The 19,273-nt window shown below is 33.0% G+C and overlaps 2 protein-coding genes across 2 annotated transcripts; both read left to right on the top strand.

Moving 5' to 3' along the window:
- Nucleotides 1-479: 479 nt before the first annotated feature.
- Nucleotides 480-4,363, top strand: LOC134262848 (uncharacterized). Its single transcript, XM_062745175.1, has 5 exons — nucleotides 480-878; nucleotides 1,961-2,202; nucleotides 3,333-3,435; nucleotides 3,594-3,774; nucleotides 4,333-4,363. The coding sequence occupies exons 1-5, from the start codon at nucleotides 746-748 to the stop codon at nucleotides 4,361-4,363; spliced, it is 690 nt and encodes a 229-aa protein (XP_062601159.1). The 5' UTR covers nucleotides 480-745.
- A 7-nt stretch (nucleotides 4,364-4,370) lies between these two features.
- LOC134262849 (uncharacterized) lies at nucleotides 4,371-8,132 on the top strand. Its single transcript, XM_062745176.1, has 7 exons — nucleotides 4,371-4,418; nucleotides 4,759-4,896; nucleotides 5,180-5,420; nucleotides 5,672-6,080; nucleotides 6,275-6,414; nucleotides 6,789-6,973; nucleotides 7,116-8,132. The coding sequence occupies exons 2-7, from the start codon at nucleotides 4,770-4,772 to the stop codon at nucleotides 7,928-7,930; spliced, it is 1,917 nt and encodes a 638-aa protein (XP_062601160.1). The 5' UTR covers nucleotides 4,371-4,418; nucleotides 4,759-4,769; the 3' UTR covers nucleotides 7,931-8,132.
- Nucleotides 8,133-19,273: the final 11,141 nt, after the last annotated feature.

The raw sequence follows: 19,273 nt of genomic DNA, 5'->3' as shown, positions 1-19,273 counted from the left end.
ATGCGGGAGGTTTGAAGACGTCTTTTACAACATAGATTAAATTTAATGTATACAATGTATAGAGAACGAATACACAAAATAGAAAGAAATGTCATGGATTTTTATGCATACCGTTTTGATTCAGTAAAAACAGAGTCCAGACCAGTTTGCAGGTATATATATTTAAAATTCACGCGGTAAACAAACTATAATATCAAGTACTACAGAGTTATCTCCCAGGTCAATGATGCGTTTGACAACTATAATTAGATTAAGACTTCCAAGATTTTAATCAAAATGTGCAAGGGCAAGGCGTCGATCTAAAAAGTAGGTTTTTATTTTAAATTATTTATTTTATTGTATAGTTTTCAAAAAGTGATGCTCATTTCTTTGTAATCCTTTTATTTTTTTATTTTATAATTCCCGTTGAAATTAGGAAAATACCCTATTTTTCATACACTACTGTATGTTTTAGCTCAATAACTTAACGACGTTCGATCCTGTTAATTTTAAGTCCACTGCGCAACTCCAACTGCCGTAATAAGGACACTATTGTTGTAATCGCGCATTGTGCAATAAATGCAGAAAGTATTCTGTATGTAAAAAAAAATAATTTACTCGATCTGTTAAATGAATAAAGTACATCTTTTTGCTATTTTTCCACTCAACTTTCTATTTGTCTCGAAGCGGGAAATTTTACGACATACCATAAGTGTCGTATGCTCATGACAGACCGAAACGACAAATGTAAACAACGGGAAATAAAATGGTTTTCAAAACAGAAAAGCGGAAAAAGCGAGATGAAAAAGTGATTGCCTCCACAAGAAGAAGATGGGAGAGGGAAAGACAAGGAGAGGCGGTAGTGTTGGAGCATAGTTATTCAATACCAAGTAGGCCTAGTATGTATAAAATTGTTATGACACTTCTGTTGTTGATACGTATGTAATAATTTTCTTCTTCTTCCAGTAATGTGCCTGGCACCAAATGGGGCATTATCGCACATGAATAATAATAAATAACTAAAACAATCAGTGACAAAAAAAGAAATTGTTGATCGCAACTTAATATAAAACGAATGCATAGCCATTTTTTTCTTTATTTTATCCAGTAATTTATCAAAAGTTTACCAACTCAAATAATTTTCAATAAAATATTCCGTTTGATATTTTGAATCGGCTTTTTGATATACAGTCATCAGGTCCAGGAAAATCACTATATTTAGCTATATAGCTACATCTACATATAGATAAAAATTATGTTTTTATTTGACTTTTTCAAAATATTTTTGAGCCAGGAGTGACCTACATGTAGCTGCGTGGTATTCTACACTCGCAGTGAGTCACTAGAAAAAATAGAGCATTTGATATCTAGAGAATTTGCTCATATTTATGGGTCATGCAATATCAGCTAAGCTGAGCATACTTTTGTTTATCAGAAAAAATTCTAATTCTATTCAAAATTCATAGGCGTTATAAGCAAATTGAAAGGGGTGGCTAATCCAACAAAAAAGGTAAACTCTAATTTTCTATGCCTATATTTTGTTCTTTGCAAAAAAAGGGGGCTAAGCCCCCCCCCCTCAATTCTGACGTCTATGAATATTTAGTTATACAAAGGATCGAGAGATATAACTGCAGGAGGATGTTCCCTGTGAGTAGTTAAGAAAGATAATCTGCATGGTGACCCTGTGTTTAGTTGCACCTGCCCAGTTTCTTTATTTGCAGGCGGTTGAATATAAATAACCAATAATTCTTTATATATGCTATGGTTGAGTATGTACTATGTAACCCGTCAATAAGGAGTGTTGGTTATTTTTAGGATGGATGTTTCATGATCAGGTTGTGTGTACTTTTAGACTTGTATGATGACATTTTTAAAAAATTATTAATCATGTTTTATACTATGTGTCATTATGTATGAACTTGTCAGTATTTATGAACTTAGCTAATTGTTCCTATTTCTGAGTAAAATTTTTTTTTACCAGAAATTCCCGACCTTAACAATGTTGCAGTGGAAGAAGTTGTGGACTGTGCTTCAGACACTGACACAGATGATGATAGTCATCATGATACACAAGAACAATCCATCCCATGGGACAGTGGACGTCATATTGTTGAATTGGGAGTTCTCGCTAATGCGCTGGCAGCGTGCAAGAACTGCTCCAGTCCACTTCAGCTGTCCCACACCACTTCAATTAAAACTTACGGTCTTGCAGCTATTTTAAAGGTTTGTTTACATTTGCATAAATTATGTGTAAATTTTACATACTGTATACAGGGAAATTTTCGCTCTTTCGCCCTCTTATTGCTTCGGCGAATTCAAAACGGGGCGAATTTAAATAACACAGAATAAATTTTTTAACAGAACTATGAATGGGCGAATTTAAAACGGGGCAAAACTGTTCGCAAGTGCAAAAGGGTGAAAATAAGACGGGGCAAAATAACCCTGTATACAGTACATGCATATATGCATGTCTGTAGATTTCAAACATAACAATAGAGATTATAATCTTCTTGATTGTAAGAAAACTTGTAATTGATGAGCAGTGGCGGATTTAAGGGGGGGGCGCACCCCCTTAAATTGTCAAAGTTAGCGTAAATCAAATATGTCTAAGATGTTGTGTAAACAATATATGTATTGTTCTATGTCAAAAATGTGTATGCCTCAGGGTCTAAAAAATGAAATTAAGTAGCAAATATTTAACTATTTGATACATTGATGTGATTGTTTTAGGTTAATTAATTTTCCTGAATATGACAGAACCTGTATTTATACAAATAAAGCCCTTTAATGAGGCTGATCCAATAGCTATATCAACTTGACAGAAAAGCACATTGCTCATAAAGTACATGTATATATCAAAAATAACTGTCAAATTTTTTGATTTCATGAGGTGATCAATCCAGTGGCTTTCATGATAGTTTGCATAAATGAGGACAGGTGAAGTGTAAAATTCTTATGCAAGCCAATAGATTGATCATCATCATAAAATAAAAAAAATCTGACAATTATTCCTTATATTTACAGGCTATTATATATTTATTCAACCATTCCAAGTACGTACTACAAGTCCGAACTCCTGTCTATTTGTACAGCCCTTAGCAGCACATGATTTTTTTTTACTGTTCCTTTTGATGAACCAGTACATTTATGTAAAAATTACGTTACTGTGCATTATTTTACTAAAGGTTTATTTGTAAATTTATCTTGGACAAAGACATTGGAAATGTTAGTATACATTTATGTATGTACATAAATATGTAGTATGTACATGTACACATTAACATACATGATTATTGCATATTTAATATAAAATCTTATTCATGTGATCATTAACGGTGCATTTTATTTTGCAGGTTCCATGTAGCAATGCAGATTGTAGATATTTGAACAATGTCCCTACAGGAAAACAACATGGAAAAACCCATATTTGGGATATAAATACTAAAATAGCAAATGGTAATTTGAACACTAATTGATATTAATTTGATTATTGATTATCTGAATATACTTTGAAGATAAATATTTAGAGAAATAAAATCGTTATCCTCACAGAAATGTTAAATAGTTTACCCATATTCCATGTATTTAATTTGACTTCATTTTTTGTTTGGCAGCTTTGATTTATGCCGGTGTGGGGGTTTCCCAAATCAACAGCATTTTGTCAGCTATAAATGTTCCCCCTGTTCAACATAAACTGATGAGTAAGAGGCAGACAGAAATTGGACAGGCAGTGGAAAAAGTTGCACAAGATTCTGTTCTAGAAAGCCTAGAAGAAGAATGTGATGCAACAGAAAGGTATAATAATTTCCTCATAATCTCATAATTTGTTGTCAACTTTAAACTTCGCCATAACTTTGGAATCATGAGAGATGGTGACTTTATATTTGGTATGCATACTCCACTAATTAAGTTCTTTCAAATGACACAAAGGTAAAGGACTTTGTGACCTTGAATGTGATCTATATGCTAAAAGTAACCGTGTAAGTGGAAATTTTAGCAAGACGCAAATTTAGCGATTTTTCCTTGAAAACTTGTAATTCATTTTTAGTGAGATGATATTTTAGCGATTTTAAAATGCATATCAATGAAGCTATTAAAAATAAAACGCAATTAACTTTTAGCGATATTCAATTTTATCGATTTTGGCACCCTCGCTAAAATTCTACTTATAGTCGGTATCTTTTTAGAACTTTGTTGTTGCCAGGGTGCAAAGTGTTTCACAAACACACCGACTTTGGTGATATCTTGTTTACACATAATGTACCTCTTTATATATCACCAAAATCTGCAATAACTTTAAAATGTTTGACTAGTGATGCCAAATATATGATGATTATGTAAAACCATTTTCAGAGAAACTGGTCAGAGGGAGATATGTGTCTAGGTAGATGCAGGGTGGCAAAAGAGAGGCAGCGGAAAAGCATATGACAGTTTGTCCGGTAATTTGATTGCTTTAAGCAAACATACTTACAATGAATTAATGCTTATATCGAAGTGATTTTCATTCCCTGTGGGTTTGAATTATTGTAAAAAGATAAAGGATATAACAAAATACATTCATAACGAAGCAAAATTTGCTAATTGCCCATCCGTGGCATTTTGTTTTAAGTGTATTTTACTTAACATTGCAGACTTGAGGTGACAATATGCATCAAAGATTACAAATGCTGTGTCATACTGATTTTTCTTGTCCATTTTTAAATATTTACACTTGCTATGTTTTTCTTTAAATCCAACAGTGTACTTGTACATGTCTTAAAAATGATATATTTGTTGTAGGACATGCAACTATGATTGGGACACAAACAGGAAAGGTGGTTGGATATAGTGTTCGAAACAAGACATGTCGTATTTGTAGCAATGCATCTAAAAGTGGAACTGTTCCTAAACCACATGACTGTAGACAAAATTGGAATGGTAAATATGAATAAAATTTAATAGATTGACTAAAAAAAGCATAGATGAAACCTCTTTTTCAAGTATTTCAATCTACACACCATTTAATGCCTGATGAAATTGACAATTTGGTATCCATTGTATGCCAGCTTCTCTGATAACATTTTATTTCTGTAGTACGTCTGTCTGTCCATCTGTAAACTTTTTCCGAGCCAAGAATGTGCTCAGATGAATGGTTTTGCCCATGGACCTTTTGTTTTTATATCCGGCAAAATAATTAAATAATCTTTGGTCATTTAAACAGGCAGCGCAAAGGCCATGGAACAAGACATGATTGTCGAAATGGTAAAGGAGAAAGTGGATGAAGGGATACATACAGCTGCTATTGTTGGTGATGATGATGCATCAGCTATTTCTAAATTACACCAGACAGTTGACCAGAAAATTGAAAAAAGATCAGATAAAAATCATATTAAAAAGAACCTGACCAATAGCCTCTACCTTCTTAAGCGCACTTACCCAACTTTATCACACAGAGTAATCAGGTGAGGTTTTCAATACAGTATAATATGAATTATTTGCTTATCTATAACCTTTATAGTTGATGAGGATAACAATTGTAATGGCCAGACATTTTCATATAAATTTGGTACTTTCCACAATTAATATAATGCACAATATCATCTTGGCCAACACGCCATGCACACCAGGCCAATTTTTGAAAGACCAAATATTGCATTCATTTAAATTTTAAATCAATAACCTCTTACAATATGGTATAAATGTATATTTACAGATATATTCAAAAATGTTGGGCCTACATGGTATCCCAAAATAAGGATAACCCAGAGGGAGTAGCAGTTGGGTTAGACGCCATGTGGAAGCATCCCTTTGGAGATCATACTCATTGCTCGGAGTGGTGCCAGCATAAGAAAGACCCCCACAAGCTGTACAGACAGCTCCCATTTGGAAAGTGCCTTACTGACAAAAATCTGCAGAAAGCGCTCGCCGATATCTTTTCCAAATACAAGAGCCACTGCCAAAAAATTTCCAAACTTGGATCCACACAGGCCAATGAAAGTTTAAACAACACAATAGCATCAAAAGCTCCCAAGAAAAATCATTATAGTGGATCTGGAAGTCTATGGTTTCGAGTATCTGCAGCTGTTGCGCAGAAAAACATTGGGCACAATTATGTATCTAAGGTATAATCAATATTCATCAGTTGTGGAGAAATGCACATTCAATGTATATTTTACCATATAATTGCAGTTAATGAAATCAAAATCAAACTGTATGTAACTTTAATTTTGATATAATTATATATTCATAATAATTGTCAAAATACATGTACATGTATTAGCGTTTCAAGTGTATCTCTATGAATAAACCATTTCAGGTAAATACAAGGACTGGATTATCTCCAGGTGCTTACACCAAAAAGTTGGCTCTGCTTAGAGATTTACAACATAGAAAGAGGAAGGCACTGGACAGGACAAGAGCTGCAAAGAGGAGAAGACTGGAATTAAAAGCCAAAAGGTAAGTAAATAATGTGATGTATCAGTAAAAAATCTATTTTTTTGGTGGTATGTACAAATATTTTTAAACATATCCCCTAAGCTGTTAACTGTTTATAACAACAATTCTTTTTTTTTCTATCAACTTTTCTAAAGTAGCTGGAATATACTAGTAAGCATAAATTTTTAATTTCATGGATTTAATCTAGGAATTATGAGTCAAAAAGTTGAAAGAAAGCTAAATCTATAGATTTAAAGTTATGTACAATATTTATTCTGCATTAATTGGTTTTAATTTATATCAGCGTTTTGAATTCTTTCACTTTTCAATATACCTGATAATTTCAAAATCAGAAAGGTATAAGAAGAACATAATTAAAAGTATGCTCTTTCTAGGTTGCAAAAAAATGCATGCCAGGAGACCAGGGAGGGAATAACATACAGCTCCGAGATTGACATAAGTGGAGAGAATCGAGATGTTACAGAAATTCCTCCTCCCATTCTCTTTCCAACGCGAGAACCAGTACAATTGTCCCAAGAATATGTTCCAGTTTATTTCGATTTGGAAACAACTGGATTAGGTATGATCAACTATGGAGTTTATCATACAGTTATGTGAAATATATATTTGAAACACAAATAAATATACAATTATTAAACTTCCCTGATTTTTTAATGTCATATTCCCAAGTCATTCTTGACACCTCTATTATATTTTTACAGCAAGGACTTCCCACATTACCCAGATAGCAGCTGCAGCTGGAGAGGAACGGTTCAGTTGTTTTGTATTTCCAAAGAAGCCCATATCCCCACAGTCCACAAATGTTACTGGCATATCCATCAAGGACGGGAATATGTACCACAATGGCAGAAAAGTTGATGCTTCATCTATTTCAACTGCAGTTGATATGCTGTTGAATTTCTTTGAAAAATTCCATAAAAGAGTTATTCTTGTGGGACACAATGTTGAGTCATTTGACTCGCCCATTCTAATGTATGCTTTAGATTCTTGCAATAAGTTAGACTGTTTTTCTAACATTGTTGAGGGGTTTATTGATACTTTGAAACTTTTTAGAATGGAGAGGCCTGGTCTTTCTTCTTATAGACAGGAATTCTTATGTGAAAACCTTGCAGGTATAGGTTATGAAGCACATGATGCTCGCAGTGATGTTGTTTCTCTTCAATCTTTGATATGTTATCTAAATATTGATGTATTGAATGCAAATGCAAGCTGTAGGTCAGCATCCTTTACAACCACAAGTGCTGTAGATTTTTACAAGTATTCAAATGTTGTGCAAACAAATTTACCATCATTACAACCTTTACTCAACCACAAAATCATCAGCTGTCCAATTGCAAAAAAGATTGCAGGTAGTGGATTACAGTACAAACATCTTGAACTTGCTTTCACTCGAGATCCAGTAGAGGGTATTTATTCTTTGTTCAGTGAACAGAGTGGGAAGTCTGTCAGAGTTACAAAGTCAAAGAAAGTCATTGCCAAACTTGTTAATTATTTTGCATCAATGAGAGAAAGTTAACTTGTACCTAGCAGTACAGTGTAGTTGTTACATTGTGTTTTGATGTTGTACCAGTACTTTGATGACATGTATTTGTTCTAATTTAATGTTCTATTGCATTACATGTTCTAATGTCCTGATATCAAAACATTTACATTTTCTTTTGAAGAGAAATGTTTCTGAATTATAAATCAAATGAATATATGAGAATTATTTGATTAAACCAAGTTTAAGATTAGTTCTTGTAACTGCAATATTTATGTCAACTTACATGGTAAAATTCTGCATTTACAACTTGTACTTTAACTTGTTAAATGTAATTCTAATGAATTTAATTTTCTTCAAATTCAAATATATTTTCAATTGAATTGCATTCAAATCGTTGTTTGTTTGTTTTTTTTTACATATAGTGTTTATATATATAAAATATACAGTAATATGTTATATTGCCGGTATACAAAGTATACAATGAATTACTTTTTTTTCAAGAAGCAATAATATTTGATTTTTTTTTCTATAATTACATAAATGCGAAAGTTATTCATGAATACATTAAAACAATAGCAAAAGGATAAATTGCCCCCCAAAACAAAAAAATATTCGTTTTAATATTAATATTATGAACCTATTCAAGTTATATAAAAAAAAATTAGAGTTTTTATGAAAAAAAGAAAAAAATTTACAATTCAGTCATTTTGACGTTGATTGATGGACTGAATTTGAAAGTACCAACTGATGTTTTTGATTGAAAACAAGAGGTGTTTGTGAAACACTATCCGCCCAGTGGCAAGTAAGTTCGAAAATGTTTATTGTAGCATATAGGTCACAGTCAAGGTCACAAGGTCATTGACCTTGGTGTTATTTGAAAGAGCTTAATTAATGGAATATGCATTCCAAATATTAAGTCTGTATCTTTCACGGTTCAAAAGAAATGGTGAAAGGTCAAGAAGCTATTTTTAGCGTAAAGGTCACAGTCAAGGTCACAAGGTCATTGACCTTGGTGTCATTTGAAAGAGCCTAATAAGGAAAGTATGCATACCAAATATTAAGTCTGTATCTTTCACGGTTCAAAAGTTATGGCGATGGATAACTGACAGCCAGAGAGACAGACAGATAAAGAGACAAACAGACAGACAGGGCAAAGACAATATGCACCTGATCTATCGATTCGGGCGCATAAAAGTATAAATATATTTTTTAAAAAGTTTGTCTCTGTTAATTTTTTTTGGTAAACAAGAAAAAGAAAAAAAAATTAAGAACAAATATATCAGCTCATGAATAATAATAGAGGAAATTCAGGCTGAATATGATGAAAAGGAACTGTATATACACTGTATGTGATCTTGAACTCTCTCGTCTATTAATATATAAAGCATAAACCTGTTAATGGTTCATTTCAAAGTAAAAAAAAGTTTATCTTGAAAGTGTATATAGATCTATTGTCATCATATGTTACTTAAAGAGGAAAAATTAGAGGAAATTCAAGTGAATCAGAGAAAATTCGAGCTAACTCAAAAAAACGATCATCTACCCCTATGTTTCATTATTTCATATTATAGAGGGAACCATATGTCATTCACATCCTCTGTATCTAAAAAAGTTTAAGACTTTTTCTTAATTTTTTAGAGCTTCATTAATAGAGACTATTTTATACCAAAACAATACCGGAAAAATGTAGGGCGTGGGTTACTATTTCTGATTTAATTATTGTGTTGAGAGTCTACCAAAGTCAAAATACATTATATTTGGTTGAGTTTTATATTTATGATATAAACTTGATGATTTTTATTTGGTATTCTGGCATCTTATATATTTCATATCTATCAAAAGATGGATGTTCGATTTTCGCACTGTGATTATGAAAAAAATCACCATTTAAACCCATGCTCTTTATAAAGCCACATATTTTAAAATTTAGTGCATATACATCCATTCAAAAGTGGCTTGGTTTTAAGAGAACTGATTCAAGATGATAATTAAATTGGTTTAAAGAAAAGTTCTTTTCACAAGGATTACATATTTGAAATACGAAAGCCCTAGTACTTACCGTTCAAACGTTATGGCTATTTACTATGTTCAAGACGACCCCCCCCCCCCTTTTGAAGCACACAGCCATGTAGAATACACAGATATAACATATACAACTTACAAGTAACTTTTTAAAATCTTCATTCATAAAATTCAGTTCCCGTCATGTGATATTTTGCCATCATTCATTCTCCTTCTGTTTTGTCTCTTGAATTTATAAATATTTTATTTTATCTATATAAAAAAAATAACGATTGTCAGCTGCATTTATTATCATTTTGCGTTTTCTGGTATATCTATCACTTGTATATTATTCATTTCATTAGATAGTGCAAGTATAAATTAAAAAAATTGGTACGTCATTTTCATAGTTTTTATTCATTCAAAAATCTTTTGATCCGCTCCTGAAGGTTCGCGAAGCCTTGATCACCACTGTATACAAAACATTCATCTCGCCGAAAATGTTCATGATTCCGCTAAACTGAGAAAGTTTACACATGATTTATCATCTCATAACATACATCAGCTCTCTGCAATGCACAAATACTCGAATTGAAGGGGAAAATTCAGGAGTTATTGATGAGTAAAATTCAGGAGTTATTATGTCGCCCCGAACGAAGTCGGGGACGACATATTGATATTGTACGCATGTTTTTTTTATCCAGGCTGTTTCTCGGAGATGGCTGGGACAATCTTCCTGAAACTTTCCTCAAAGGACGATCACTGGTTGTAGTTGTGCAGTGAGGTTGTTCAGTTCCATTATGTCTACCGTTGCCATGGAAACCTGTAAAAAGCGACAAATTTTGTCCGTGAGTGTTCTCTCTGGTCCCTTAAACGTTCGTCATGAAACTTTTCTTATTTTAATGATTAGTATCTGTAGTTGTGCGCCTCGCATTTAAAATTTTCAAATAATCGATTATTGCCATGGAAACCAGGTGAGAGTTAAAATTCTTTAATTTCGATTTTCTCAATAACTACTCAGCCAATCGTTTTGAAACTTTCAATGTTTATTCCTTGCAATGTGTCAAAGTGATTTCTACTTTCAAAATAATTGTAATGAGTCGCTCACGGTTGCCATAGAAACGAAACAGAAAAAAAGATTCAGATGTACACATGTGTTCTCCAAGGTCTAGGTCAAAGGGTCAAAGTTCGTCGTATCCAATAAAAGTTCTTTTCACAAGGATTACATATTTGAAATACAAAAGCCCTAGCACTTACCGTTCAAACGTTATGGCTATTTACTATGTTCAAGACGACCCCCCCCCCCTTTTGAAGCACACAGCCATGTAGAATACACAGATATAACATATACAACTTACAAGTAACTTTTTAAAATCTTCATTCATAAAATTCAGTTCCCGTCATATGATATTTTGCCATCATTCATTCTCCTTCTGTTTTGTCTCTTGAATTTATAAATATTTTATTTTATCTATATAAAAAAAAAATAACGATTGTCAGCTGCATTTATTATCATTTTGCGTTTTCTGGTATATCTATCACTTGTATATTATTCATTTCATTAGATAGTGCAAGTATAAATTAAAAAAATTGGTACGTCATTTTCATAGTTTTTATTCATTCAAAAATCTTTTGATCCGCTCCTGAAGGTTCGCGAAGCCTTGATCACCACTGTATACAAAACATTCATCTCGCCGAAAATGTTCATGATTCCGCTAAACTGAGAAAGTTTACACATGATTTATCATCATTTAACATACATCAGCTCTCTGCAATGCACAAATACTCGAATTGAAGGGGAAAATTCAGGAGTTATTGATGAGGAAAATTCAGGAGTTATTATGTCGCCCCGAACGAAGTCGGGGACGACATATTGATATTGTACGCATGTTTTTTTTATCCAGGCTGTTTCTCGGAGATGGCTGGGACAATCTTCCTGAAACTTTCCTCAAAGGACGATCACTGGTTGTAGTTGTGCAGTGAGGTCGTTCAGTTCCAATATGTCTACCGTTGCCATGGAAACCTGTAAAAAGCGACAAATTTTGTCCGAGAGTGTTCTCTCTGGTCCCTTAAATGTTCGCCATGAAACTTTTCTTATTTTAATGATTAGTATCTGTAGTTGTGTAACTCGCATTTAAAATTTTCAAATAATCGATTATTGCCATGGAAACCAGGTGAAAGTTAAAATTCTTTAATTTCGATTTTCTCAATAACTACTCAGCCAATTGTTTTGAAACTTTCAATGTTTATTCCTTGCAATGTGTCAAAGTGATTTCTACTTTTAAAATAATTGTAATGAGTCGCTCACAGTTGCCATAGAAACAAACAGAAAAAAAGATTCAGATGTACACATGTGTTCTCCAAGGTCTAGGTCAAAGGGTCAAAGTTCGTCGTATCCAATAAAAGGTCTTTTTACAAGGATTACATATTTGAAATACAAAAGCCCTAGCACTTACCGTTCAAACGTTATGGCTATGTACTATGTTCAAGACGCCCCCCCCCCCCCCCCCACTTTTTTAAGCACACTGCCAGGTAGAATACACAGATATAACATATACAACTTACAAGTAGCTTTTAAAAATCTTCATTCATAAAACTCAGTTTCCGTCATATGATATTTTGCCATCATTCATTCTCCTTCTGTTTTGTCTCTTGAATTTATAAATATTTTATTTTATCTATATATAAAAAAATAACGATTGTAAGCTGCATTTATTATCATTTCGCGTTTTCTTGTATATCTATCACTTGTATATTATTCATTTCATTAGATAGTGCAAGTATAAATTAAAAAATTGGTACGTCATTTTCATAGTTTTTATTCATTCAAAAATATTTTGATCCGCTCCTGAAGGTTCTCGAAGCCTTGATCACCACTGTATACAAAACATTCATCTCGCCGAAAATGTTCATGATTCCGCTAAACTGACAAAGTTTACACATGATTTATCATCATTTAACATACATCATCTCTCTGCAATGCAGAAATACTCGAATTGATGGGGAAAATTCAGGAGTTATTGATGAGAAAAAATCCAGGAGTTATTATGTCGCCCCGAACGAAGTCGGGGACGACATATTGATATTGTACGCATGTTTTTTTTATCCAGGCTGTTTCTCGGAGATGGCTGGGACAATCTTCCTGAAACTTTCCTCAAAGGACGATCACTGGTTGTAGTTGTGCAGTGAGGTCGTTCAGTTCCAATATGTCTACCGTTGCCATGGAAACCTGTAAAAAGCGACAAATTTTGTCCGAGAGTGTTCTCTCTGGTCCCTTAAATGTTCGCCATGAAACTTTTCTTATTTTAATGATTAGTATCTGTAGTTGTGTAACTCGCATTTAAAATTTTCAAATAATCGATTATTGCCATGGAAACCAGGTGAAAGTTAAAATTCTTTAATTTCGATTTTCTCAATAACTAAGCAGCCAATTGTTTTGAAACTTTCAATGTTTATTCCTTGCAATGTGTCAAAGTGATTTCTACTTTTAAAATAATTGTAATGAGTCGCTCACAGTTGCCATAGAAACAAACAGAAAAAAAGATTCAGATGTACACATGTGTTCTCCAAGGTCTAGGTCAAAGGGTCAAAGTTCGTCGTATCCAATAAAAGGTCTTTTTACAAGGATTACATATTTGAAATACAAAAGCCTTAGCACTTACCGTTCAAACGTTATGGCTATGTACTATGTTCAAGACGCCCCCCCCTTTTTTTTAAGCACACTGCCAGGTAGAATACACAGATATAACATATACAACTTACAAGTAGCTTTTAAAAATCTTCATTCATAAAACTCAGTTTCCGTCATATGATATTTTGCCATCATTCATTCTCCTTCTGTTTTGTCTCTTGAATTTATAAATATTTTATTTTATCTATATATAAAAAAAATAACGATTGTAAGCTGCATTTATTATCATTTCGCGTTTTCTTGTATATCTATCACTTGTATATTATTCATTTCATTAGATAGTGCAAGTATAAATTAAAAAATTGGTACGTCATTTTCATAGTTTTTATTCATTCAAAAATATTTTGATCCGCTCCTGAAGGTTCTCGAAGCCTTGATCACCACTGTATACAAAACATTCATCTCACCGAAAATGTTCATGATTCCGCTAAACTGACAAAGTTTACACATGATTTATCATCATTTAACATACATCAGCTCTCTGCAATGCAGAAATACTCGAATTGATGGGGAAAATTCAGGAGTTATTGATGAGAAAAAATCCAGGAGTTATTATGTCGCCCCGAACGAAGTCGGGGACGACATATTGATATTGTACGCATGTTTTTTTTATCCAGGCTGTTTCTCGGAGATGGCTGGGACAATCTTCCTGAAACTTTCCTCAAAGGACGATCACTGGTTGTAGTTGTGCAGTGAGGTCGTTCAGTTCCAATATGTCTACCGTTGCCATGGAAACCTGTAAAAAGCGACAAATTTTGTCCGAGAGTGTTCTCTCTGGTCCCTTAAATGTTCGCCATGAAACTTTTCTTATTTTAATGATTAGTATCTGTAGTTGTGTAACTCGCATTTAAAATTTTCAAATAATCGATTATTGCCATGGAAACCAGGTGAAAGTTAAAATTCTTTAATTTCGATTTTCTCAATAACTAAGCAGCCAATTGTTTTGAAACTTTCAATGTTTATTCCTTGCAATGTGTCAAAGTGATTTCTACTTTTAAAATAATTGTAATGAGTCGCTCACAGTTGCCATAGAAACAAACAGAAAAAAAGATTCAGATGTACACATGTGTTCTCCAAGGTCTAGGTCCAAGGGTCAAAGTTCGTCGTATCCAATAAAAGGTCTTTTTACAAGGATTACATATTTGAAATACAAAAGCCCTAGCACTTACCGTTCAAACGTTATGGCTATGTACTATGTTCAAGACGCCCCCCCCCACACTTTTTTAAGCACACTGCCAGGTAGAATACACAGATATAACATATGATGACCGTCAAGCAAAAACCACCCTTAAGTTAAAATTTTGACATTTTGAGCTGTTTAGTGATCCTGATAGAAAATTTTCTCCTCTTTCAAATGATATATATCATGTTATTGTTCAAAGACTAATTATTAGTGAAATTTTCAAATAAAAAATACAATTTTTTCGTCATGACGCTGTGATTTATCGGATAACGTCAATTATTTTGTTCTCACATTTCCATGGTTGTGTTGTAAAAACTGCACAAGAAAAATCACCTCTGACAACAGATGACATAACATAAGTGATTTTTTATTTAACTACATTGTTATTGTCACTTTTTATGATCGACAATTTTGGCATTTTAGAAGAAAAATCAGATTTATATTACCCCACCCCCTTAAAAAGAGACAGGAGATGTTTTATATCTTTTTTTACAATCATTTTTGTCAGTGTATTTTTATTTTTAAGGGTGGGTTTTATTGTTTATATGGTCCATGCTTGTAAAATCTCGACGGAAAACTCAGATTCAACTAATACCAGAGACTGTTATGCCTCCCCCCCCCCCCAAAAAAAAAAGAAAGAAATACACAGTTCAGATCAGATTGATAGTTTGAATGCTCTTTTGTTTCAGAAGTTTTCTTTCGTTATTTTATGATGGAAAAATTTGAACAATTTTATGATCATGGTATGTAGAATGAAAGTAACTTGCGAATTTATAATACATGTACATGGACTTCGTCGATATCTAAAATTATAAGGCCACAAAAAAAAATCCCTGTGTCTCATGTACACGAATTTGAATAAATTCGGAATACGGAGATTATATTATGTCTGCTAATAAGGGGCATTTTGATAACAAACGGCCCAATCATTTTCCAGAGAAAGATATTGACTGTACTGTTTAATGTCCCTCTCATGAATTTTTCATTCATATGGAGACACCACCGCTTTCCATTGGAGAAAAATTTCGTCCATTACTCTGTACTCAGGGCCATTGAGCAGGTAGTGATCTTTTTTCGTGCCAGCGCCTACTGCGACAGGGGAACTCTGTTTATACAGTCTCATCCGTAGGACCGGTCTTCATGCACGTCCCGCGGTGGGATTCGAATCCGCGACGAGAGAGAGAGAGAGTATATTATTTCACATATAAATTAAATGAGGGCGTTCATCTAAAATACTTTCTGTCCTTGTGGTTTTTTTTTCAAAAGGATTCATTCTTTTTTGGAGCAGTGTGAGGAACAGATTCGATTGTATCTTTCTATGAATCTCACTCAAATGACCCGAAGAGCTTTATCAAATTGTCCTCCCTGATCAGGGAGGACCCTGCATTAAAGATGCATATAATACACATTGCTGCAATATAAATTATACCCACTGAAACTTTAAATTTGGCACTGAACTTCCAGTAATTGGAAGGACCCCCCCCCCAACTTTTCTTATGTTCTGAAAATGTGCATTTGTAGCGCCTCGTGGTGGTAAGCAAGTTCACGAACCAATCAACTTCTCTTCGTCTCTATATATTTTACTTATTAATGGAATTCCAACATCCACCACCTTTTATCAATCTACAAGACTTGCATAGGAAGTAAATTGTTTGACTGATAGCAAGTCTCCATGATGAATAAATGTCTGTTTTATAATAAAAATAATTATTTGAAAATAATTGACAATGTGTTTTTCTTGCTTGATTACTTAAGACTACAATTTTGCTAAAATTAAGACAATTAAAACCTTACCTACATGCGTGTTTGTTTCAGCTATGCATATCAAAATGCATTTCCAGAGGTGAATTCGTAGTTTCCAGTGTGGTTAGGGTCCAATTTTTTTTTATAAAAAAATATTTATCAGGATGAAAATTTCTGCACAGGATAAAGTTTTTAAAAAGTAAAATTTAGAGGGAGGGGTAATGGCTGCTTTCTCTTTTAAGCACGCGTTACGTGCACCTGGGGTGACATTCGTTTTTATATTAAAAAGAAATGACATACCGTATGAAGCATTGCCATATGTACACTTTTGAATAACACCTGATTTCGCCTATAGAATCTAAAAAGTTTCCGTGAAATACACCTTCGGAAACAATGACCAAAATATACGATCCTCGCACATAAATTCTACAATAATAATAAATGCAGTTTGAGTGATTGAGACATTTCGTGCAAAAATCATTGAAACAATTCCGAGAGAGAGAAAGAGAGAGAGAGAGAAAGAACATTATACTAATAGTATGTACATGTACTAAGTATTATAAAGTATACAATGCATGGCCAAAAATGACTCCGAAAATACTCAGTCCAGTACATAATGCACCTGTCTTAATTCTGTTGAGAGGGGTACAGCGAATTGTACAGCCTTGAATATGGGTTAATCCCACTGCATGTCTACTTCCTGCTGGCTAATCCCCCCTCCATGAAATAGGATTTTCGAGTTTGGGCATTTGTTGTGGCTTGTCAACTTTTCTTTCAAGTAAGTTAATTTTTTTGTCTGGCTGCCCCCCCCCCTTTCAAAAAAGATGCTACGTCACTGTACAGTTGTGTAATTGTTGTTTGGTTAGTTGATTAAATGACACATTAAAATTAATAGCTTAATTAGAGTTATTAGCCACATGCTAAATATTTCATCAGTTTCAAGTTTTATTTGAATCATTTAATTAATTAACAGTTCCTACTTTCCCCTCTAAAAAGCTTTGTTTTATTTATTTATTCCTTAAGTCATATGACTTATCAGATAACATAATTACAAAATACAGGATGTAAAGCACAGAATTAATATACATAAATGAAATATTTACATATATTTCTTTTAAGTTAATACTGCTTGTTATAGCATGCACAGTTAAATTGTTAAATATCTATACACAAAACACTTTGAAGACGAAGAAAAAAAAGCATCACACTCTTGCTGAAAACAGTCAGTTAATCTTTGTTTGAAAATTTTTAAAAAATATATTTTTGTTTGTAATATTTTGACAAAACATGCAGCTAAAACATGCAAATAAGATATACACAGATGCCGGAAATATCTTTGGAGGAAGTGGTGAATACTGGATTCGCTTCCTGTTGCCAGGTAACAATAAATAATTATAATGCAGGTTACTTCTATTCGTTAGCGATATTTGTACATGTTGACATGTTAACAAAATTTTTAATGTTGATTATTTCAGACACATAGGAAGCGATTCATTTTTATTTCTCCCTTTCTTTTTTTTTTTGGGGGGGGGTCTTGACAAGCAATAAGAAAGCAAAACAAAACGAACTTTTTCATTATAGTATATATTCGTTATAGTATATTTTTCCGAGGGTTTTGTTTTCCAACTTCAATTATATACTGTTAAATTATATTTCTTTGATCTGCCTCCCCGTTTCTTCAAGCTTGATTTTGATTTTTGGTACATGTACATAACGCTGTTTAGATTCTAGTTTGCAATAAACTGCACACCATTGTGTGAAATCCAACGCCTCGGCTTTACACTATGATATGGTTTTCTATGCTTTTTAACTTAAATATAGAAAAATATCAATTAATAGTGACAAAAATCATGTCGAATAAGAGTAGATCTATGTCCATTTTGTTGCTGCCCTAGTCTAAAGATAATATGCGATTTCTCCCCCATATTTGTGTTTAAGAAGTAAAAAAAAAATTCCTCGAAAATGAAAATAAAGGCGAAGATCGTGGTATATTCGCTACTTCAAAGGATTTTCACCTTCAGTTTGATGTAAATCATTTTTTTTTTCATACTATACAGTGGATTTTAATAATTATACTTACGACTACTTATTATGTTGTTTAGTATAAGCATTTACTGTATGGGGAAATATTATAATTAATGATGCGTCTTCACATTGCATTTATTTGCAAAATTCGGCAAACATCTATGACGTCAACTTCAGCGCTCGTTTTTACGATAACGTCATAATGCACATAAGGGTGGTTTTCGCTTGACGGTCATCATATACAACTTACAAGTAGCTTTTAAAAATCTTCATTCATAAAACTCAGTTTCCGTCATATGATATTTTGCCATCATTCATTCTCCTTCTGTTTTGTCTCTTGAATTTATAAATATTTTATTTTATCTATATATAAAAAAATAACGATTGTAAGCTGCATTTATTATCATTTCGCGTTTTCTTGTATATCTATCACTTGTATATTATTCATTTCATTAGATAGTGCAAGTATAAATTAAAAAAATGGTACGTCATTTTCATAGTTTTTATTCATTCAAAAATATTTTGATCCGCTCCTGAAGGTTCTCGAAGCCTTGATCACCACTGTATACAAAACATTCATCTCGCCGAAAATGTTCATGATTCCGCTAAACTGACAAAGTTTACACATGATTTATCATCATTTAACATACATCATCTCTCTGCAATGCAGAAATACTCGAATTGATGGGGAAAATTCAGGAGTTATTGATGAGAAAAAATCCAGGAGTTATTA

The sequence above is a fragment of the Saccostrea cucullata genome, unplaced genomic scaffold (genome assembly GCF_032062105.1).
Source record: "Saccostrea cucullata isolate Sc308-1 unplaced genomic scaffold, CSIRO_AGI_Scuc_v1 ctg18854, whole genome shotgun sequence".
Taxonomy (NCBI): domain Eukaryota; kingdom Metazoa; phylum Mollusca; class Bivalvia; order Ostreida; family Ostreidae; genus Saccostrea; species Saccostrea cuccullata.
This window is presented reverse-complemented; position numbering and strand designations above follow the sequence as displayed.